This window comes from Meriones unguiculatus, chromosome 11 (assembly GCF_030254825.1).
Source record: "Meriones unguiculatus strain TT.TT164.6M chromosome 11, Bangor_MerUng_6.1, whole genome shotgun sequence".
Lineage (NCBI taxonomy): Eukaryota > Metazoa > Chordata > Mammalia > Rodentia > Muridae > Meriones > Meriones unguiculatus.
Genome location: NC_083359.1, coordinates 57,723,996 through 57,746,759, shown reverse-complemented (window position 1 = coordinate 57,746,759; position 22,764 = coordinate 57,723,996). Strand labels below are relative to the sequence as shown.

The 22,764-nt window shown below is 52.2% G+C and overlaps 1 protein-coding gene across 5 annotated transcripts; it reads left to right on the top strand.

The window, feature by feature from the left end:
- Positions 1–1,526: 1,526 nt before the first annotated feature.
- On the top strand, positions 1,527–22,269 carry Inava (innate immunity activator). Of its 5 annotated transcripts, none has more exons than XM_021636679.2 (10): positions 1,527–1,702; positions 7,807–7,955; positions 8,624–8,748; positions 9,239–9,355; positions 9,966–10,188; positions 14,280–14,333; positions 15,118–15,301; positions 15,413–15,580; positions 18,695–19,379; positions 20,608–22,269. In XM_021636679.2, exons 1-10 carry the CDS (start codon positions 1,542–1,544, stop codon positions 20,698–20,700), a joined length of 1,959 nt encoding a protein of 652 aa, XP_021492354.2. In that variant the 5' UTR covers positions 1,527–1,541; the 3' UTR covers positions 20,701–22,269. The 5 variants fall into 5 exon arrangements, with proteins under 5 accessions (XP_021492354.2, XP_060220351.1, XP_060220350.1 ...); XM_060364368.1 differs by having other exon boundaries at positions 15,091–15,301; positions 15,416–15,580; XM_060364367.1 differs by having other exon boundaries at positions 15,091–15,301.
- Positions 22,270–22,764: the final 495 nt, after the last annotated feature.

The window sequence follows — 22,764 nt, the reverse complement described above, 5'->3', positions numbered from 1 at the left end:
TATGTAAGAAACTTCCCTGCAGTACAGAATGTCTTGAGGAAACTGTTACATAACAATAGGTCATTGACTCCCCAGATTTCCTTATAGTCAGCCTCTCTCCTCCACCACTCCTACCCGAAGTCATCTGATTAATGCGTTGCCTTATTCACATTAGGTCCTGGATCAGTGGCCTTCAGGAAAGTGAAGATTAATTTTTATCACCTTGGCTAGACTGCAGAGCACAGGGTAAATGCTCAAACATTATTCTGGTTGTTCTGGTGAGGATTTTTTTTTTTTAAAGATGAGATTAATATTTAAATCGGTGGACTGTGAGTAAAGCAGATTGCCCTCCATGAGGAGGGGGGATTCATTCAATGGCTTTATGTTGGGTTTCCTAAGCCACTGGTCAGCATTCACATTCTCGGGACGTCCCCCACTCCCCACACCTTACTATTTCGGTTTCTCTTGAGCACCCTTCCTTACTAGTACATGTGGATTCTCTTCGCTTTCTTCAGTCAGCTTAGCTCATACACTCGTTAGAAAAAGAGACCCATTTAACAGAAAAAAAAAGGACCGGTTCCAAGCGAACCCATATCTAATTAAAAATAATTGACTGGAGCTTGCGAGAGCCTTCTAGACAACCACACAGAAATGCTCCTGGATGGGTCTCTGCCTGTCACGGCCTCATGCCTCTTCCCCAGCCCTATCTTAAATTCCTACAGCTCCTAGGACCTGCTGTGCTCCTCTGCCCAGACGTCTCTACAGCTTGTCTGTCAGCCCCTCGGACAGCTTACTCCTCTGACCAGGCTTTGGGGAGTCTCAGCCCGGGTCGGCTTCTACTATCCTTTGCTCTTCAAAGTTATGCTTGCTTGATCTAGACAGCAGAACTGTCTCGTGATGGAGTCTTCACTTAAAACCGCCACGCTTGGCCCTGGCAAGGGCTGCACAAACGTAAACAGAACCAACGAAAAGAGGAAAGCTCAAGTTTGAATGAATGGATGGTTTCGCGGGCTTGCCGCAAGCAGCAGGAGGCGCTGCCCAGGAGTGTGCACGCCTCGCCTCTCCGCAGCCCGCGTTCTGCTCGCCGCCCTCAAGGTACGAGGCTAGGGCCACAGGGAGGCTAAGCGACCCCGGTTCGATCGCGGCGCCGGTCCGACCGCGAGAAGGGACAGGCGAGGAGGGGGAGGGGCGTGCCATCTCCTTTCAGTCTTCCACGCTGGGGTCTCCGGAATGAAAACTGGCCCCAGCCGGGCTGAGCGAAGGGATGAAAGGCGGCCCTAGGACCACTAGTCGAGCCTCGTCCCGCCCAGATTTGGGAAACCGGCCTAGTCGGGGGTGTCCCGCCACCCGGCCGCCCAGATGCGGGAGATAGGGGGCAGCGTCGCCCTTCCCGCTGCCCTTCCCGCAGGGTGCACACCGGGCTGGCACTGTCCCATCCCAGGGTGAGGCCCTCCCCGCCTCTGGGACCAGAATCTCGAATCCCTTCTAGCATCTTCCCCTCTCTCCACTGGGCCTTTGGTATGCCCCAGGGGACAGATGTCTTGGGATCTTTAACATTTGGGATGCTGCAAATGCCGAAGTTAAATGAAATACCTCCGGGGAGGGGAGGCCCGGGGGAGCCTTGGGGAAAGGGAAGATGGGCGGGACCAACAGGTCCTGAAGCTGCGCGGCGGGCGCGGGGGGCGTGGGGACAGGCTCGGGGCGCCAGAGCTCCGTGGGACAGGTAAGGCGGAAACTTAGTGAACCCGGCTCGGGAGAACGGGGGTGGGTGGGTGGGGGATCGAGCCCCTGAACAACTGTCTTCATCTTCAGCAAAGGGGGCTTTGCAGAGAAAGGGGGTAATTTTACCAAAAGGTCGAGAATTCCCGAATTTCTACCCCAAAGCCGTTTCCAACGGCTCAACCTTTCTCCTCGGACCCTCTATCCCCAGGCCGGTGGATCTCCTGGCCAGGTTCCGGGAAGCTAGAAAGCAGGCGAACAAAAGGAGCTGGAGTCCCAGGCCGGCCTGGAAGGAGAGGGCGCGGTGGGGGAGGGGCTGGGGGGGCAGGACAAAGGGTCTTTTTACGGAGAGCCTTGGAGGTTTTTTTTGAAGGATGCATCCCGGCTAGCCCGAGTTCTCCACCCTGGCTCAGTGGAGGTGAACACCTTTGCCAGCGGCCAGAGAGAAGAGTGGAGGAAGAAAACATAACGGGGGCTGCTCCTCCACCTCTCCTGCCCCGAGAGCCCCCGACTGATTTCCCAGCCTTCTCTTCCCGGCTGTGAGCTCCCGCGGCTGGCCATTGAGTTGTTAATTCATTAAGTAAAGTTGTGGGAATGCTGGTAGCTGTACTTTGCTAGGTGCTGTTGGGGATGTGGAGATGGTAAGGTTAAGGGACTTAAACTTTTGACTCCCAGAGTATCCCAGAAACCTAAAAGAAGGAACGTCGAGGCAGAGGGGAGTGCGTGGGGACGCTGTGTGGTTGGCTACAGGTCTGTAGAAGAGTTTGGACATGAAGAGATGGTTTTCGCTGGAAGGGCTGTCTTCCACCTCGACAGGATTCCAGTGATCTGCAAGGGAACCACTTCCGCAACCTGTGTCTGGTCTTCCTGGTTGCCAGTGCTCTGGGACTTAGGATCAAGGAAAGCCAGCTTCCGGTTTTTTAGAGTTGGGAGCTGAGTTCCAAGTCGCAAGCTACCCCTTGAGTGTCCACCTCTCCCTTGGTGGTGTCCCTCGCCAATCCCGTGCTTGGCAGGAGGACTGCTGGTTTGTCAGCCTCGTTCCAAACCTTAGAGTCTGTTGGGTTGGGGAATGCTGAGTATTCTTGGAGTATTAAAAGTTAAGGGTCAGTGCAAGCAGGTTGGTCTCAAAGTCCGTTCGTTAGTGAGCAAGGGCCTGCTACTCACCTTCAACAGAAGCCTGTACCAACACTGGTTTTCTGAGGAAAAAAACAAAACAAAACAAGTCCATTGCACAGCTGACCTGCAAGGAAGCCAGGAGCAATAAATGAAGATCTTCCTCCCTGATCAGTGCGCTGTGGGAGTGAGGAAGCTGCTGGTTGGTGGCCAGGCTGGCCTCTTTGCAGGTTGCATATTTCTTTGGGTGTGTGTGTGGGGGGGGTTATGTTCTGCTCCAGGGGGTTCGAGTTTGTGATATCCACTGACCTGGATTCTGCTCAAGCCCATTCTTGAAAAGCTGGTTTCAAGCAGTAAGAATCATTAGTGAAGGCCTGGAGGCTTTTCTTGGAAGACAGTTTAAGAAATTTTTGTGCCGGAGTGTACAGGCCTTAACCCGATTTCACTTTTTGTCCCTGAATTCAGATGGGGTTACCTGAGGCCAGGGTTCTTAATTGGGTCCAAAACTTACACTTCAGGCTGCAGCAGCAGCAATACCCGTGACTTTCCCTCGAGGTCGGGTATCCGCAAATAGTTTCATTCATCGGTTGTTTGAGGTGGCCCATTGCTAGGTCCTGTTTGATGTTAGTTAACGAAGTGTACGTGTTATGTTTTTGTGGTTTCAGAACTGCATTTCGGCATAATTGGGCTCTTTATTTTATGCATTAAAAACTGAGCTGTGCGCTGATTCTAGGAACCGCCACAGCCCCCGGTTGGAGCTGGGGGGATGGGCCAAGCCAGCTCAAGCCCAGAGTCAGCCCCGCGCAGACATGGGAAGAGTGTATAAACCTGTTGGGGGATGGGAAGGGACCGAAGTATTGTGCAGGACTGGGAGGGGGGGATGGGAAGGGCTGTGCGTTCTTTGGGAGGTTCAGAGAGCATGCTCCCCACAGTGGGAAGGGACTGTCCCCTGTGAGGGCCCCTCGGCCTCTGCTTGGAGGAGGTGGTCAGCCTGGAGGACTCTGGGGCTAGCTAGCATTGTTTGGAAAGAGGGTGTGTACAGGAATGTGAGGGTTGTGTGTAGAAGGAATGGGGTTGTTGGTGAAGGGTGGCGGCGGACTGTGACATAACTGCACAGGAGATCTTAGCAGCCTGCTAGGGCATGGAGAGTGAGGACGGCTCCACAGGGGCTGGGAGAAGGGAGCAAATTGGGTGTATACTGAGTGCCGAGACTTGGGTCCCAGAAGTGGAGGATGGAAGACGATGGGACAAAGACTTAAGAGACACAGGCCAGTCTGCTAAAAATTTCTAGCCTCTAGGGACAGGCAGCAAGCAGCCTCAGCTCTGCTCACCACTCCAAAGCAATGAATTCTAAGCAAGCTTGTTCTCTTGAGGGGCCCGGAGGCTGACTTTGCAGGGACCAATTTTCCATTTTAGTGACTGATCTCTTGCGTTTGGAGAGTGGGCTAAGGATTGGAGGTTACTGTGGCCCTTGTATGGAATAAGGGATGGCTAGGCTGTTTGGGTCAGTGCCCTGTGGATAGCATTGCTGGGTGTGGATGTACGTTACAAGTGGGATATGATGCTCTTGATGTTGCTGGGATAGAAGAAAACAGCCTGGTCCTCCATTTCTAGCACCCTGGAGGGTCTGCAAAAGCAATTCTGGCCTGTTTTTGTTGTCCATTTGGTTTTCTTTCGTTTTGAGGTCCTGGGTTTTAGAGCCAAAGACCTCTAGGCTTGTAATCTACCAATGAGTTATGTACGTTCACAGCTGTTTTTTCCTTCTGCTTTTGTTGTCTGTTTGTTTAGATAGTATTTTGCACTGTTCCCCAGGCTGGTCCTCAGTCTGTGAGCTCATGTGATCCTCCCTCACAAGTAGTTGGGACTGCAAGTTGCTACAGGTGCCTGCCACAACCCCCAACTCAGTCTTGAGGTTTTTAAAATCCTAATTTGGGAAAGACTGAGACTGTGGTCCTCGTCCCTTTGTGTAAGGAGAGCAGTGACGTTGTGAGTCTGTGGGTTTCCCGATGATGCTCCCTGTGGACAGTGAGTTTTTACCCTATTTGGGGGGGGGTTGTTTAACATTCCTCAATTTCTAGAAAAAGAAATGGGGTACAAGGGAGGCAAGTCTTAAGAGCCAGGCAGGACAGGAGCGCACTGAAGTATTCCATAGCTCAACACACTATATTAGGGTTCTTTGTGGCTATGGAAACTTGACTCTGCTGCTTTCTAGTTCTCTTTCATGGGGAACCCCTTTTCCCTGCTCCCCATCGGCCCGGAAGTGCAGAGGCCTAGGAGCTGCCTACCGGCAACTGCCAGCAGCCGGATTAGTTCAGGGAAGGACTTGCTCACCTGCTCCTCCCCTCTGACTCAAGTCATAACAAGTAACCTGGTTCCCCTGGCCCGGCAGCCTGGGAGGGACAACAGGCAGGCGGGACCTGATGAGAGGGAGAGCCAGGGGCCGGCCAGCAGTGTGTGGAGAGCTTGCTCAGAGAAAGAGCACCAGGTGGCTGGCTTGTGACCCGGGAGACCCCAAGGTGGCATGAAAGGTGCTTCAGAACCCTGATCTGGGAGCCAGAGTCTTCCCTGGTCAGGCGTGAACTCTGGAGCAGGTGAGAGTGGGGTGGGTGAGGCTGGTCTTTGGGGTTGAGCAGCAGGCAGACCAGGAAATGGAGGGAGTCCCAGCCAGACGGAGCTATCATGCTCCTTCCCCTAAGGTCATGTCAGGGCTCAGTGGTAACAGGGACTGCTACTGGGTTTGGAAACAGGTATGCTGTCTCTGTGAGCCGGCCAAAGTTTCCAACAGAGATGAGCTGGGATACAGAGGACCTGGCTTTGGGGGCACGCTAGTGATGGGGAGGGTTCCCAAAGGCTTCCCTGAGGAAAAGCATGCTGGCGGTTCCCTTCCTTCTAAGCCTTTCTTTCTCCCTCTGCCTTCGTCTAGGGATAGCTTTGGGTACATGGGTTGCATCTGGGCTGGCTCAGAGGGTCAGTGGGACAGAGACTCCTGAGTTGAGCGGGAGTGGGTATGCTACCTGAACTGCCCTTAACTGACCTTCCACACCTAAGCTCGAGCTCTCCTGGGTGGGGCCTGGGCAGCCCCTGTGGACTCTGGGGAAAGTTCCCCATTTTGGAGAGCTGTGCTCTGTGTCTGTATAGGTATCATTCTCAGCCTGGTGTTGCCCAGAAGGTCCTAAGTCAGATATAGGGTCCGGGGAAGGCCTTAGGCCTATCTGATGTTTCTTGTCCTTGTGAGGAAAAGTGGGGCTTTCTTGACTGTCTCAGAAAGCTGCACAACTGAGCGTGGAATCCGGGCCTCTGAGCCTGTGCTCTTTGCCCTCCTTGGAGCAGCAAGTGAGCACCTGTGACCCTGCATCATAGGTTTTGTCCCACCAGAGCCTAGAGGAGAGGGAAGCTAGAGAAGGCATGTCAAGACACCCCTTAGTCTGCGCCCCTCTTGTCTGCAACAGTCTGAGCGCCACCCCCCGCCCCAGGCAGGACCCTAGTTGTTTCAGTCTTTCAAGACAACTTCTTAGTGGTTAATAATTAATTAACAAGTGTGACTAATTGATGGCTTCCCCTCCCACCTGCCTCCTCCCTCTGTCCAAATCGAAAGGCTCCAGGTGCCAGCTGCCAGCCCTGCTAGATAGTCTTGGTCCTGCTTCTTAGCTTATTTAAGAGGCTCTTGTCCTCTTCTGGGAGGGTGAGAGGAAGGCCCAGCTGCCTGCTTCTCTGGGCTACAAAGAGCAAGGATTTTAGGGAAATGGACACTGTGTACTGACCAGCACCCTGGCTTTCTGCAAGTTCCATGGGTCGCAGGACCAGTCTTCAGTGTGTTTGTAAAGCCACCGCATCAACTTTTATTTCTTTTGTTCTCGACTTCATTCTCTAGACTTGCTTGGAAAATTCAAAGTCCAGACTTATAAAGTACACGTCAGTTTTCATGGTTTTAACCCTTTGCTTGCCCATTGATAAGCTGCGTTGTTTACTGAGTCACTAAAGCTCTTTCAGGCTCAGTTGGCAGACGTGGGGGAGCTTAGCTGAAAGTTGTACCCCCTCCTCTCTGCCATTCTGCTCTGGTGTCTGTCACGCAGGGACGAAGCCCCCCTTCCCCCTGCCCTGCAGCCCTTGTGCTCTGTGGAGGCAGCAGGATGAGCCCCAGACAGAAACTCCGAAGGACTTTTGGACTCTTGCTCAATGGGCTGACTCAGTGAGGAGGTGGCTGGCCTCCCTTTCCAGACCTCCGCCTGCGTTCCACCCTCTCTTCCCCGCCCCTGCTGTAACCAACAGCTGCCAGCCTGGCCAGCTGGGATCCCACTGAGGGGGTAGGTTTGAGAAAGAGATGGGGTGGTCACAGGTGTTGTTTTGGTGCGTGGTTTGCTGGGTTGTACCTGCACCACCATAGGGAAGCAGAGAAGCTGGTATTTTCCTTTCTGTTCTTGATAGCTTCCAGTCTGCCGTTGTGTCCATCCTAACGGTGGGGTGTAGGGTTGCAGGTTAACTCCCCCTAAGTTTCCTAGGTATAACTGGTGATTTGGGATTCAGTACAACTCTCTGATTTCCCTGCCAACAGGTGAATGACCAAGTCAGATAGCATGGTGCACTGGTCCTTGGGCCCGAGACTAGCCTTGGCTTTGTGCTCACTGCCAGCCATTTTCTTGCAGTGCCATCAGTCAGTGGACCAGTAGTCCATACCTCATGAAAACAGCTTGTCATTTCCTTGCTCTGCCATCCTGTCCCACCTTCCTGTCTCCTCCTTTTCTTATCTCTCTCTCTTGTTTTTGTACAGCCACTAGTGCAGTAAACCCCTTTGGACCCAGAGGACTTTCTAGGGAGGAGACCTAATGGGGGGAACTAGGCTGCACCCTCAGAATGCCCCCTACCTTAGAGAGCCCGCTGAGAGCCCCTCACCCCAGATCACAGAAACACAGTCCTTACTTCCATTCCCCCCATCCCCGAGCATTGAGCCACAGGAGGCTTCATAGTGTTTTTGTTGTTGTTATCTTCTCTTAAAAGCTGGGAAAACTCCAGGCTACCTACACATCCTGGCCCAGGCTGGGCCCAGCGCAGCCCCTCCTTCCTCAGTGTCCCCTCCTCCCAGAAACTCATCATGGAGAGTAAGGATGAGGTCAGTGACACCGACAGCGGCATCATCCTGCAGTCTGGTGAGTGGGTCTAGGAAATTCCCCTGCCCTGGTCCCTGACTCCAGAGTGAGTCTGTAGGCACTGAGCTAGTTAGGCTAAAACTCCCAAAGGGCTGAGGAAGGAAGGAATGGAGAGGCTTTTGCTGAATAAGTGAGGGACTGGAAGGTCTGGCACCTCAAGGAATTGCAGTTTTCCTTGCTGGAAGGCACTAGCCAGGAGTTTCCGTCTTATCTGGGGCAGGGATCTGCCATGTCCAACTGCAGCCCCAGCACTTACTAAGAAGCTGAAAGCTCTTATCTAGCTAGTGTTGATGTTCTGTCTCTCTACTAAGCCTGAGCCTGTGGGTCTGGTCTGGCCTGGTTTTGGTTGATAGGGGAGGAGGAAGAGGAGCAGAAAGAGAAAGAGGAGGAGGAGGAAGAGAAGACAAAGTTCTGGCCATGAGTTCTGGTCCTCTCCCCCACAGATCACCTGGGGGGACAGCTCTTCCTTCGAACTATAATGCTACCAACCTTTGGGCAGCCAGGAGACATGATGTTTTGTGGCTGTGACACAAACCGAGGCAGTTAGCCTGTAATTTGTGGGCAAACATAAGACTGTGTGGGTGTGTACTCTCCCAGAGGTGGTCAGCAGTGTCCTGGGGATGCCTTGCTTCAGAGTTCCTGAGCAAGTGTCCGCTGTGTTCCTGCAGGCCCAGACAGCCCTGTCTCTCCAATGAAAGAGCTGACCAACGCAGTGCGCAAGCAACAGAGGGCCCTAGAAGCGAGACTGGAGGCCTGCTTGGAGGAGCTTCGCAGACTCTGCTTGAGGGAGGCGGTGAGGCCCCTGGAGTCCCTGCCCCCACATGCTTAGGGTTGATTTGAAGAGCCCTGGAACTATGTTTTGGGATATTGAGGCCAAGAGGGAAGCCCCGTCTTTGAGGGGATTGGGAATTAGACTGAGGTCTTGGCCTAGAGTCTGTCTCCTATGGGTTTGACCTGGACCCTGGGTAGAGGGGTCCGGGATAGGAAAGGAAGATAGCTGCAGAGGAGCCAGAGAGATGGAAACACATTTGATAATTGTACCTTGGGTCAGGGTGGCCCTCTGTAGGAAGTGACCAGAGAGAACGAGAAGGCAGAAGGATGGGAATAAAAAGACAACTGTGGCATGATAGGATGAGGTGGGCAGGGTTACAAATGGCCTAGCCATTTCAAAGGCCTCTGGAATGTCAGGCCCCTAAAATGTGGAGATGCTAAGTTTTAAATGGTTGGTCAAGGGCTGGGCACGTGGAGAGGGGCCTGACTTGATCGACTCTGCTCCCCTCTAGGAGCTGACTGGTACTTTGCCAGCAGAATATCCCCTTAAGCCAGGTGAGAAGGCCCCCAAGGTCCGGCGCAGGATTGGAGCAGCGTACAAGCTGGATGAGTGGGCCCTGCACAGAGAGGTAAGGGACTCCAGCTGTGGTGGTTGCTGAGCCTGATCCCCAGAGGCTCACTACTGAAGCAGTCCAGTGCTCTGGCAGTGTGTCATCCAGTGTGGGTGCTGGCTGCTCACGAGTAGTCCAGATGGCTCTGAGTAAACATGCCACCTCTGCAGCTGGAGAGCTGGGGGATCAAGAGAAGACACTAGGCTTGGGCCCAGTGGGCAGAGGATTCCGAATACCAATAACCAACCTAAAGAGGCAGTTCTCTGTTCAGGGAGGTTGGTGTGGCGAGGCCTGCCCTTTCTCCTCCTAGGTGAGGGCGGCTCTGGCCGTAGTTGACCTTCCCCTTGGAGAGATTCCCATGGGTTGACCTGTTTGGTCCTTTGGGGTCAGGAAGGAAAGTGTCCCACTTAAGTCCTCTCCCAGCCCAGCACAGCAGGTAGCTGAGGTGGGACACTCAAGTCAACTTTTCATGATGACAAGTTGGCTCTGGGCCTTCCCAAAGCTCCACCCTTAGCTGTGTGTCCCTGGACGCTGCTCTCTGTCCACCACCGGCTCAGAGCTGCTTGGCGTCTTCTGTCTCCCGAGCGCCAAGGACCCTCCAGGCCCTCACTGCCAACCCTTCCTTCAGGACCCTCTGAGCAGCCTGGAGCGCCAGTTGGCTTTGCAGCTTCAGATCACCGAGGCGGCTCGCAGGCTGTGTGCGGAGGAGAACCTCAGCCGACAGGCGCGCAGACAGCGGAAGCACGCAGCGCTGCAGGAGGAGAAGAAGCTGCGGGAGCTTCAGCGCCGCCTGGGCGATCGGCGGCGGAACAGTGAGCCCCCTCCCACCACCGTGCCCTCCCTGGGCAGAGGTGAGCCCGCTGTCTGAGCCATTTGGCCTCACACAGCTCTTGTGGGACAGCCCTGCACTCTATTTTGCATCATGCTTTTGGCTAGTACCTGTGTTAATGTTTCACGTTAGTGCCACCGGCCAGCTCCTTCCTAGGAGTGCCCACACAGACTTTTTTTTTTTTTCACCTGTGTACCTTACCAAGGTGTCTCCACCCTGAGAGACCTTCTCCATCCCATTTCTTCCTTCCTTCTGCATCTCCCATGTTGAACACCACTCCCATAAGACTATAAACAGAAGGCATTTCTTGGTTTGATCATAATCCTAGGGTTTATTCAAACTCGAATATTATCTTTAGAGAAAAATGCAGCAAGCTAAAGGCTCAGCGTTACTGTACATTTCTCTAGCTCAATTTGGGAATCTCTAAGGATTGGCTGTTGCTATGGGTAGCCAGTTACTGATGGTTTCAGTGGCCCCTACTCATGGGTGTTTAGACTGCAATCAGTTGTACCCCTATAGTCTCATCAGTGTCTGCAGCTGGCATGGTCAAGGTTGCTGAATCGTTCTTATAGCTTAGTGCTTGAGCCCAGACCCAGAGATGAGGCTGTGAGGTATCTCAGAACCAGAGCCAGCCAAAAATGACTGCAGTGTGTCCAGTCTGGTGAGCGTCCAGTGAGTGCTTTTGAGCCCGGAGCTGGGACTGTTTTCCTTTGCTCTGACCCAAATCCTGCTTGTCAGGTCAGGACTTGTAGCCTCCACTCTTCCACTCCCTGCTCCCAGGAATCTCTGGCCCTGGCCCTGGTTCTGGCTGTGCCTGAAGGAAATGGTGCAAGGGACCAGCTGCTATTCATCGTGGCCTTCAGCCAGAGCCTCAGACTCAGCCTGGGGAGCAACAGCCTCCCCGATGCCTGAGTCCATCCATTCCTGCACACCGGCTGTTCTCTTCTCTGGCTGGACACAGAGTAGAAGCCTGAGGTCCCCATGCTTCATGCCTCAAGCAGGCATCGCTTTCAGCACCCCTGACCCCTAGTAAGAAGTGTGTGAACAGATGCCAGCCAGGTCACCCTTGGAAGCCTGGAGTAGATGGCAAAAAATAATGTGTTCTTGTATATCATGGCTGAACAGGAGACCCAGAAAAGCATTAGACTGACCTGGAGCCTGGTGGCTCTGGCCCCAATGTAGGACAGCACTCTCACAGGCCCTGGGTATGGTAAGGCAACTACTGGCCAAGGCATAGTGGTCCCCAAGGGCCACCTCTGTACTTGAAGGATCCATTAGTGGTGAGATGTGTCCTGTCCCAGTTGGTCTCCTCCCTTCTGGTCCCTCCAGCATGTACCGTTCAGAGGCTCCTCTGCCCATAGGTGTTGCCATTGCCAGGAGCTTCTGCTCAGAGTGGGGCTGTAGGGGGAATGTCACTACTGCTGCCGTTGCGACTGAGGACACTCCTTGTTGGAAGCCAGGAAGCAGGTCAGGACATGCCTAGGGCTCTGGCTTAACCCTGTGTAGGAGGGAAGGCTGATATTCTCAGGGCCAAGAGAAAACAGAGTGCAGAGCTGGCACAGCCAGTGGTTTGTGTGGCTCCAGCACACACCCTGTCCAGACGGGCCTGAGGTTCTGGGTTCTAGTGTCCCGACTTGGGAGATTAAAGGGAGTTGGTTCTGGAGTAGTTGGTCCTGTTTATGGCTCCTCTGTCAGTTGTACTCACCTGGAAAGGAAGAAGTAGAGAGAGAGAGATTAATAATTAGTTTGAGGCTAGAGGGTGTTTTGAATTAAGAAGGAAAAATAAGCAAACAAACCAAAAGAAAAGAAAGAAAGAAAGAAAGAAAGAAAGAAAGAAAGAAAGAAAGAAATGAAAACGAAATCCCACCCACCACTTTTGCACACAAGGTTATTCAATTTGAGAAAGTAATTAGCCAGGGGAGGGTAATTAGTTAGTTCTCTGCAGGTGGCAAGGAGTAGTCAGGTGGTGAGCCCAAGAACCATCCTCTGTATTCCTCTCATGCTGTGGTGCTCAGTCTGTGTTTGTCGATTGGCAATGGCAGTCTCGAGCAACAAGGGACTCAGTGGTGATGAAAATGCTGTGTTGCCCACGTGGTAACTAATAGCGGCGTGTAGCTACTGAACATTTGACACTATGCCCCTGTGACGGAGGAACTGGGTTTTTAACTTGAGTTAGAGTAGCCCCATATTGCATGGCATGCTTTGCTGGGCAGGGTAGCTTTGTAAGTATGGCTTCATAGTTACATCTCTGCCTGGGGTGTTCTGCCATGGCTGTCGAGGGAGAGTCATGGTAGACAGAGCAGGACAAGGGTGACCCGGGGCTGATGGGACAGGGCTGAGAGGTGAGCATTTCAGCCAGCTTGTCCCCCGAGCTTCCACCCCTGCAAAGCCGACATTTCTCCAGACTTCCCTCCTAGCAGCACACCTTTTAGCCCACCAAACTGATGGTCTTGCTTATGTTACTACTAGAGGTGATGGGTAGTGATGTCTTTCTTCACGGGCCTTTACATTCTCTTTGAACCCACTTTGCACTAGTGAACTGTGAGATCATTTCTTGGATCATTTCTTCAACTTGACATTTGCAAAAAAAAAAAAAAAAAAAAAAAAAAAGCTTTATTCCTAAAGGTTTTGTAAAAGACACCAAATAGAGAACCAGAGTTCAGTAAGAGGGTTTCTCTTCCACTGAACCCCAAAGCAAAGGTTAGCTGTTCGCTACTCAGAGTCTTGGCTGGGTACTGGGGCTGCTCAGCTGCAGAGGAGGAGAACTACCATGACAGTTTTCTCCATAAAGATCTGGAGAGCAAATTGTTTTAGACTTTGTGGCTCATAGGGTGTCTTACCCAACTAACACAAATCTGTAGCTGCGTCTCTATACAGCTTCACCAGTGAAATCAGCTCTGGTCTGTGGACAAAGTTTCCCAGTTCCCCCAACCCCCTCTCTCTTTTGATTTTTTTTTTTCAAGACAGGGTTTCTCTGTGTAAGCCTGGCTATCCTGGAACTCGCTCTGTAGATCAGACTGTCTCTGTCTCCTGAGTGCTGGGATTAAAGGTGTGACCCCTAAGGCTGGGCTGTGCCAGCCATAGCAGATTGCAGGATGGTTGCTACTGTTTGCTATTAGAACTTTCTGGTGGTGACCTGTGCTGGCTGTCAGGAGAACTAATCAGGGGCCACGGCTTAGAGCAACAGGCGCTGTCTTCATCAGCAGCCTTCTGATGGATGGACCCAAATCTCCTTGCTAGGTGGGCTAAGACTGAGTTTCCTCAGTCACATGGATTTGTATCTGTCTTAGCTATTATGGGGATTACATGAGTGTATGAAACATATTTAGGAATTTATTTAGGAAGGTATTGGCACAGTAGAAATGTTAGCCATTATTAATATTTTCTCATCTTAATTTTCAAACAGTTAAATGCTTTCTGGGTTCCATCTGGGTCACACAGACTTAGCTTCACCCTCCAAAGCAGTACATCTGTTCAGTGGCAAAAGCAAAAATAAGGTCCCCCCAATTTCCGGAGTGGCAGCTGCAGTTGTTTCACGAGGAACTGCCATGCTTCGTTTCCCTCAGGCAACTCGCAGAGCCCTAACGCAAGACTCTTCTTAGGGCCAGCTGGCTAGACCCTTACATAAGTTGGCCTCATGTTCCCCACAGCCCAGACCCCTGCCTCCAGTGTTCTTGTGGCTACTACAGGAATTTTTCTATTTGAGTCCGTGGGGCTGAGTTGCCTTTGTGATGTTTGAAGACACACTGGCAAAATGCTTTTCATCCTGTGTGCCTTCTGAAACGGCTCTTGGCCTTCCCCTTTTATAACCCGTGAGCCCTGCTTTTGTTGGCAGATGAAGAGACCTTGGTCTAGGGCACTGAAATCGCTTATTCAAGGTCCTGTGGTTAAACTTAGAGGCAACTCCTTTCTCCCACCCCATAATTTGTGAACCTTTTTTGCTACCACCAAGGAATAAGTTCCTGAATCATTATTCAGCACTTAGGGGGTAGTTCCTTGGGAAATTTAGGTTCTGTCCTCTCCCGGGATGGAACCTGGGCTTGGGTTTGCTTACTGGTGCTTAATGCTGGGCTAATTGTCTCACTTCTCTTTCCTCCCCTTTGATTGTTGCAGAGCTCAGTGTCTCTGATGACAGCTCCCTGTCTGATGGGCTACTCCTGGAGGAAGGTGAGATGGACAGTCTGGGAACACAGTCAAGACTGGGCATTTGCAGAGTTTCCTAGTGAGGACTCCAGTGGAACCGGAGAATTTAGGGTGCCGATGAAGGCAGGGGTCCCAGCTAAGGGTCTTTCCCAGCTTTGATGTCAGTGTCTGTGTGTTCAGGCACATGCCCTGTGGGTGGGGGTGGGGTATGGGCTGAGCTCCTCTCTCAGTGGAGCCTTTTGATGAGAAAGGGCTGAGCACTAGCCTGGCCTATTAACCCTGGGTGTTTCTCCTTCACTCTGAGGTTGTATTTTGGGTGGAGCAAGTTAGGGCCAGTGAATGGACTACTTAAAACCTTTGCCGCGGTTAAAAAGGAAGTACAAGACTGTGGATTAAGGACCTTGTTTAAAAGCCCTGAGAATATCAGGGTCAGAGTGCACTGAGAAGGTGGTGCAGGCCTGCCCAGGGTGTGCCCAGGCCAATAAGGAAACAGGGCGCTTAGGCGAAGCGGTAAGAAGAAAACTAGTTAGTTGCAGACAGGCACCATGAGCAAATGCTAGAAAGTGGAGTGTAGAGAGGAAGAGGAAGCAGGTGTAAAATTAAAACAGGACTGGGAGGGAGGGAGTCCCAAAGAAAAACAAAACAGCTTTTCTTATCTGGGATTGGGGCTATGGCCTGGAGCAGTAGGTCAAAGCGTTGAAGAGGGAGAGCAAGGCACAGGCTGTGGAGGTTCTCGCTGAGCCGGTTTCCCCAGCCTCTGCCTTTTCTACCCCTGCAAAAGATTCCCAAGCGCCAAAACCTCCCCCAGAGTACCCAGCGACACCACCTTCACGGCCTCACCCACCCCAGAGCCTCGAGGGCCTGCAGCCAACAGGACCTGAGTCTGGCAGCCTGGAGCGGGCCCCAATCCAAAACAGTCCATGGAAGGAGACCAGCCTGGACCACCCCTATGAGAAGCCTAGGAAGTCTTCTGAGCTCAGTAGCGAGTCCAGGTCAGACTGGGGAGGAAGGGAGAGCCCAGAACAGGTGGAAAGTGATAGGGTGGCTGGGACTGGGGCTATAAAGACATCACTGTCACTGACGTGTCTTCAACCCCTTTGCAGCAGCCCCGCCACCACTCCTCAGGACCAGCCCAGCCCTTCCAGCCTGTGGCTGCCGGATCCTGCCTCCTATCACGTGGTCCCCATCCGAAATGTTCCCGGCCAGCGGCAGGGCCGCACCAGTGCCCCAGCCACCCCTGAGATACAGGGCAGGAGGGGCCAGTCTCTGAGGTAAGACAGCTACCCAAGAGGTGCAGGGGGCATCCTGTTCCCATCCCAAGTGGCACAGTACAGCTGAAAGGCCTTGGGTGACATAGCCCCAGTGCCCTGGATGCTCCTTTTCGTCCCTCTCTGGGGCGCCTTTCCAAAGAGGTTGATCCTCAGCAGAGCCAAAAGCATGACGCTTTGCTGAGGAAGCAGAACTTGGCCTGAGGTTTCCAACCTTGCCCTGTTTTCTTGCCCTGATGGATACTGGTTTATTGTTGGTCGCTGACAATGTGTAGTTCTCCCTTTCAATTAATGTACAGTTGGTTCTCATTACTTATGATAGCTACATTCTATAACATTACTGTAAACACACAAGCTCCTGCAGTAGTGGTTCTCAGCCTGTGGGTCATGACCCCTTGAGGGGGGGCTTGAATGATCCTTTCACAGGGGTCACGTAAGATCATCAAAAACCACAGGTATTTACATTACAATTAATAAGAGTAGCATAATTCCAGTTATGAAGTAGCAGCGAAAATAATTTTATGGTTGGGGGTCACCACAACATGAGGAACTGAGTTCAAGGATCGCAGCTTTAGGAAGGCTGGGAACCACTGTCCCATAGGGAAATAGGTGATGGGGATAGTGTTGCTCATTAACTGATTAGTGTATGTAACCTTGTTGAGCCTGAGTTTCTGTTTAAAGACAGTTTATGTTGAAGGATACCTTATTAATGCATCTGTGGCTTCATTGCCACTGAACCCATGCCCAATGACACTGTAACTCAGAATGAGGTTTGCTTAGCAGTCTTCACCATCTCTGCAAGGCACTTCACAGTGTTCCTGTGCTTAGAAACTGCCGAGAGCACTTCAGCATCGCTTGTAGGGCCATTTTAAATATAAACCAGCCAGGTATGGTGTGCTTCCCAGCCCCCGGGAGACAGAGGCAGGTGGATCTCTGTGCATTCCAGACCAGCCTGGTTACAGAGCAAGGCCCAGGACAGAGCGAGCATCACCAAGAGACCCTGTCTCAAAACAAATAACCAAGCAAGCAAACAAACAAACAAATGATAAAGTTCCTGCCCCTCCCTTACACTAAGTAATGCCACAGGAAAGGACGGAAAGGATGGAATAAGATGGAAAGGATGGAATAAGATGGCAGCACATGAACTTCTATTTAGTTCTATTTCATTGTGGGCACAGCTGGGGCTGAAGCCCAGGGCCTCACAAATGAGGGAGAAGCTCTCTGCATGCCCCCAACTATCTTTTGTTGTTTGTTGGTAAGTAAGAGTTCCCCAAGAAGTCTAGCCTGGCCTGGAACTCACCATCCTCCTGCCTCCACCTCTGCTGGAGTCAGGTGTGCTTAAAACACTCCAAAGTCTCTGCTGCATCAAATGACTGTGAACATGCATCAGTTATGATTCTCCTTCAATGCTGGAACAAAATGCCTGATGAAGACACCTCAGGAAAGAAGGGCTTATTCTGGCTCCCAGTTCGAGGTGCCGCCCATTCTGTAGGAAGGCCTGGTGTCAGGAGGGTGAGGCAGCTGGTCACAGCACATCTGCAGCCGGGAAGCAGAGAGACGTGAAGGCTGGTTCCGGCTCTCAGTCCTTTAATTCAGCCCAGGCCCCTGGCCCATGGGAAGATGCTACCCATATTTACAGTGGGTCTTCTCACTTCAACTAACCCAGTGTAGAAACCCCCTCACCGATGCACCCAGAGGTCTATCTTGGAGGTGAGTCTAGAGCCTGTCAAGCTGACAAGATTAGCCATCGAAAACACGCTATGTATGATGATTTTGGAATTAGCAGATCAGTTTTAGCAAGTAGGTGGGTTGGCAAATACAAAACCTCTGAAGAATGAAAATGAATTGTATGTTTCTTTCCAAGCCTGGGCTATCTGGTAATCGTTTCAGTCAATGAGATATGAGAAGTAGCATTAGTCATAGCAACCCGGTACCACCAAAGCCTTATCAGGCAGCACTGAACAGGTCGGAAGGAAAGCAATGTATCTTATATCTTACCTACCTACTGAGGTCATTTTATAAACAATGTCTTTGTGCAAAAATGTTAAAGGGCAACCCAGCCCCTTGCCCAGAATATAAACTCAGTGGGAGATGGGGGAGGAAAGGGGGAAAAGACACTAGATTTTAGCCCTCCCCGATCCTGCTTGGTGCACCTGCTTTTTGGAACACATGAAAGCTTTTCACATTCAAGTTAGATGCTTGACAGTGTCTAACCAAACAGTGTCTGTATGAAATGGTACCGAATATAGTGTGTCCTAGCTGGCCGAAAATGTGACGTGGATGTAGCAGAATGTTGGTTCTTCCTATCAGTGGATTGAATCAACTTCCGAAACACTTAAAAAAAAAATTAGCATATGAGGCCTGGAGTGGAGGCTCACTGGTTAAGAGCACTGGCTGTTCTTCCGGAAAACCAGGGTTCGATTCCCAGCACCCTCATGGCAGCTCACAACTGTCTGTCACTCCAGTCCCAGGGTACCTGACACCCTCGCACAGACACACGTGCAGGCAAAACACCAATGTACATAAAATAAAAATCTTTTTTTTAAATCAACATATGTTTCAAACATGTACAAATTCTTTTTGCAGGGCTGGGGATTGAACCTGGGACTTTGTGCATGTTAAGCAAGTGTTCTTAACTCTGAGCCACATTCCCTGTTCATCAGATTCTTGTCGCTTTTTCTAAAAATATTTCTCAGTAGTACAGTAGTTACATAGCATTCACTGTATTAGGAATTACAAGTATTATTTAAAATCTACTGGATGTGTTCTATGTAATACTTACCTGTTTTATGCAAGGGACTAATTTGTGGGTCAGGCATCTGTTTATCTGGATGTGTGGAAAAGGCTGGAAGGAACCTGTGTGTGTGTGTGTGTGTGTGTGTGTGTGTGTGTAAATGGAGCAAGAGCAGTACAGCAATGGCTTGATGGGAGGAAATGTGCTGCCTCTGCATATTAGGACCAGATTGGGTTGTCTGCTCTGAGGAGGCCTGACCTCAGTAGAACATAGCACATGTTCTTTGCCTTGGCCTTGGGACTGAACACGGGCCTCCGAGGTCAAGACTCATGACCCCGATGTGGCCCCTCCCCAGTTCAGTGCTTTCCTGTTTTCCTCTTCAGGGTGGACTCTTTCCGAGCAGGTGCGGAGGGCCGGGGTCGCAGCGCCTTTCCCCGCCGGCGCCCCACTCATTACACGGTGACCGTGCCAGACTCTTGCTTCGCGCCCAGCAAGCCCCCGCTGCCCCACCCTGCCTGCCACTCCTGCTCTGAAGACAGCGGCTCTGATGTCTCCAGCGTCTCCCATCCCACCTCGCCCGGCAGCAGCAGTCCAGACATCTCCTTTCTGCGGCCCCTCTGTCCCCCTGAGCCACCTTGCCACCGTGGGGCCTGGGGCCCAGCCTGTGGCAGAGAGCTGACCGCTCACTACCCTAAACTTCTGCTGCCCCCTGGGTACTTCCCAACAGGGCGCTATGTGATGGTGGCCGAGGGCCACCTGCCGCCGGGCGAGTGGGAGCTGTGCCATGCAGCCCTGGGGGCCGCCTATGACGAGGAAGGGGCACCCCTGCGCTACCAGCGGCTGGTGCCCTCCCACAGCCGCATAGTGCGCACGCCCTCCCTGAAGGACAGTCCTGCGGGCCGGGGACTCAGCAAGGCAGCCGTCTCGGAGGAGCTCAAGTGGTGGCACGAGCGGGCACGACTCCGGAGCAGCCGCCCCCACTCGCTCGACCGCCAAGGGGCTTTCCGTGTCAGGAGTCTGCCTCCCGGGAGGGAGAGCTTCGGGCGGGCCTCCGGATCCCGGGCACAGGTACGCCTTCCCCTGAGAAGAAGGTAGACCAGCAGGCCACCGCTGAGTAATCCCCAATTTGGAAAATTTGGTCAAAAAAAAGGAAGGTACTTTTGACTTCCCTGAGGTGCCTCTTAATTGTGTTTGCAGTGTCTGGTTTCTAATGCAAGAGCACATACCAATGTCCCCTGGTAGAGATCGTCTACACAGATAGCTGAGAGATTTCCCCCTAACGGCTTCACAGGTGATTCACAGAACAGATAAACTTCCTCATAATCAAATGTGAACCCAAATTAACCCCTGGAATTTCCTGACTTGAGGCATCTGGAAAATGGGTGTGTAGAAAATAGCCCCCTGAGGCTGAGAAGCAGATGGTCTCATAGCTAGAGCACCAGGTTCTAATCCCAGCCCCACTCTAGCTCTATGGCTCCAAGGGTTACTCTGAGGCCTCTGTTTCCCACTCTAAAAGATGGGCATAGTAAATAATCCCTCTCACAGGATGGATAAGAGGCTAAAATGATTTAAAGCGATGTGCCAGAGAGCCCGATCAGTGATAGCTATGTCACTGAGGCTCCCAGCGGCCACAGGCTGGGGGTAGGCTGTATCGGAAGTACGTAGGATTAAGAACACTCTGACTTTGGCTAGGGGTGCAGTCTTGGTTTCTGTAAGCCCCGTTTCTTCATTCTGGGAGTGAGGCTAGCAGGCATGAATCCTTTCTTTATTCTCCCTTCCTGACTCAGAGGGCTATGCAGGGGACACGCTCTAGAAGTTACCAACAGGCTGCTTCTTTGAGACCCCAGATTCCCAGCAGCCCAGCTGCGCATTCTCCCCTCCCCCGGGTTCTTTGGGCTGTTGCAGCTGCCATCCCTGGCTGGGCAGCACCCTGGCCCAGTCCCAGGCTCTCCACCCTCCAGCCAACGTGCCTTTCCCTTCCTGCGAGCTTGGACCTGTTTTTGGTCTAGGCTTGGCCCATCCCAACCTGCCAGACAGGGACGATGATGAGACATGAGCACAGGAAAGGTGGGGAAGAAGGTCAGGGTGCCCGTCACACCCCCAAGAACCTAGAGCGGGCAATGGCTCAGGCGTGGTACCTGGGAACATTATTCCTGGGGAGGGCAGGAGCAGACCAGCAAGGCTTCACTTTTGGTGGTCTCTGCCTTTAAGCAAAAAGAATGCTGTGACTGAGCCCACATTCTGACATAACCCCCAGCCTGCTCACCTGCCTTTCCTCTCTCCTTGCCTGTGGCAGGTACCCCCAGTATGTGTACTCCGGAGGTCACCAGATGGGGCTCCTGTGCAAGTCTTTGTGCCTGAGAATGGAGAGATCATCAGCCAAGTGTAACCCTCTGAAAGCCTCGGCAACTGCTGGAAAAGACTTTTACATTGGAGCCGGGGTTGAGATCCCCAGCCCCAACCCTGAAGTGCTTCTCTCGGCTCTACTCCCCTCATCGCAGGCCGATGACTTTGACCTCAAACCTTTGGTTTTTTTTTTAAACATGTGTTTTCCAGAAGCCCTGACCTGAGGATTTATATGTGTGATTTGTCTTCAAGGTTCCTATAGTATGATTATGTTTCATTCCCCCGGAGTCTGGCCTTTTGGATTTAAGATCTTGCTGGGCTAATCAACATCATTTGTCTCCTTATGTGGGAGAAGTGGCATAGTTAAAAGGCCCCCTGGGATTCTCCCGACGCTCTGTGCCCTCTTTCTGAGGTAGCTGCTAGTTCTTATTGCTGGAGGCAGGATGTGGTAATCTCTCAACAAGGACTCTTCCCTTGTTTCCCAGCTGCTGGGCAGGACTCTCCTTGTGTGTCCTCCCAGCGGCAGGTGAAAGGTCAGTATGTCCTGCTGCCACCTTGTCTTCATGCTACATTCCCGACTCCACAGGTCTCTGTTAGTGGCCTGTTTCCCATACTGTTGAGCTCCTGGACCGCTGAACCTGGAGTTGGAGGCTACACTAGATTGTCCAGCCTGGGACCTGAGCTAGGGGGCTGGTTGGTAGGAAACACCTCACCCACCCTGTGAATTCACCTCTGGGAATTGTGAAGCTGGCTGTCAACTCTGCCCCCTAAAATCTTCATAGTCCGAAAACAGCACCTTGAAATATATATATATATATGCCACTTCTGTGGCGTGTTTGAGGTTTGAGGAAGTTTCTGCCCCTTGTTTTCTGTCCAGCCAGCTTCTGCTCTTGTTTGGTCACACCTGGAGCAGTTCATCGATGCCTCCTGATGGATTGTCTGTAGCCAGCGTGAATAAATTGTCCCAGCTCCCGAGACTAGGCAGGCCAGGAAGCTGCCCTGTACTCAGACCACTGGCACACACAAGTTTTTGAGCCTTAGGCTGCCGGGTCAGATGCCCAGTTAGACATCTTGCCTAGGAGCAACTGGGAAGGGAGCAGTTGTGATTTTGCATGGCCTTCGCCACCTCAGCACTTCTCCCTGGATTGGCAGAGCACGGATACCTGTATTTCTCCTGCTGGAGAGAAATCAGGGTGGCCTGCTGCACTGGGGTTGGAGGAGGGGCAGTGTCAGGAGTTTGGGGGACTAAGGGGGTTTGAGGGGGTACACAGAGCACTCCTGTCACTGTTTTTACCACGCCCTCCAGCGGTCCCAACCTCTCCGTGTTGTGTGTGAATTCCCTGCTTGGTTTGTCTGGCTTCTGAGCCCCCTCCCCCGTGTAGAGGTGCCCCCGTCCCAGCGTATTCTCTGGATTTCTAAGTGCCTTAGATCCTACATTGCAGAGCTGGGAGACTTCTCAGTGCTGGTCTCTCCCCACACCGGAGCATCCTCCACATTAAGTTATTGCTCTTACCTAACAGGTATCTTCGTGTGGTTGCACAGTGGCGGTGCCCTCAGCTGCAGGGCTGAGACTGTGCCAAATACTTCAATAAAGTCTGATTGGCCCAGCTGAGGATGAAGGAGTCTCTGTGTGTGTGTTGAGGTGTTTTTTTTTGTTTTTGTTTTTTTTTTAACAAAGGCTGTGCCCAAGCTCCTTGACATACCTGCCCAACCTTTCCAACTGGTCTGGCCATGAGTAGGTGGAGTGGCAGAGGAAGACTCAAGCTGCTACTCTGACCAAAGGGCAGCACAGCTCCTTGAGGTCTTGAGGGCCTGAGAGCTTGGAAGTCACTTCCTCAAGAGAGGTGAGACTTTGTGACCGCCTCATCTCTGGTTTCAAATGGTCCAGGCCAAGCAGCGTTCAAAGGCTATGAGGAACTGTGCCTGTGGCTGGCAAAATAGGCTTGCTTGGGTGAGATGGGGCTGTTCATAAGACCCCCTTCTGTGTTTCTGTAAAGAGCCACAGTGCCTCACTCCACCAGGATGTGTGTAGGGGATGGGGTGGGGCAGCTACAATTTCCATTGCTGCTCTGTAGCGGGTGCTCAGGACCTGGGAGCAGAGTGCCCC

Bases quoted from the DNA above. Each gene is read 5' to 3' on its own strand.
- Inava (XM_060364367.1), top strand. From the start codon at position 1,542: ATGCTGCAAATGCCGAAGTTAAATGAAATACCTCCGGGGAGGGGAGGC. The intron at 15,302-15,412 runs GTCAGACTGGGG...ACCCCTTTGCAG, and splicing joins GAGCTCAGTAGCGAGTCCAG to CAGCCCCGCCACCACTCCTC. The intron at 19,380-20,607 runs GTACGCCTTCCC...TGCCTGTGGCAG, and splicing joins CCTCCGGATCCCGGGCACAG to GTACCCCCAGTATGTGTACT.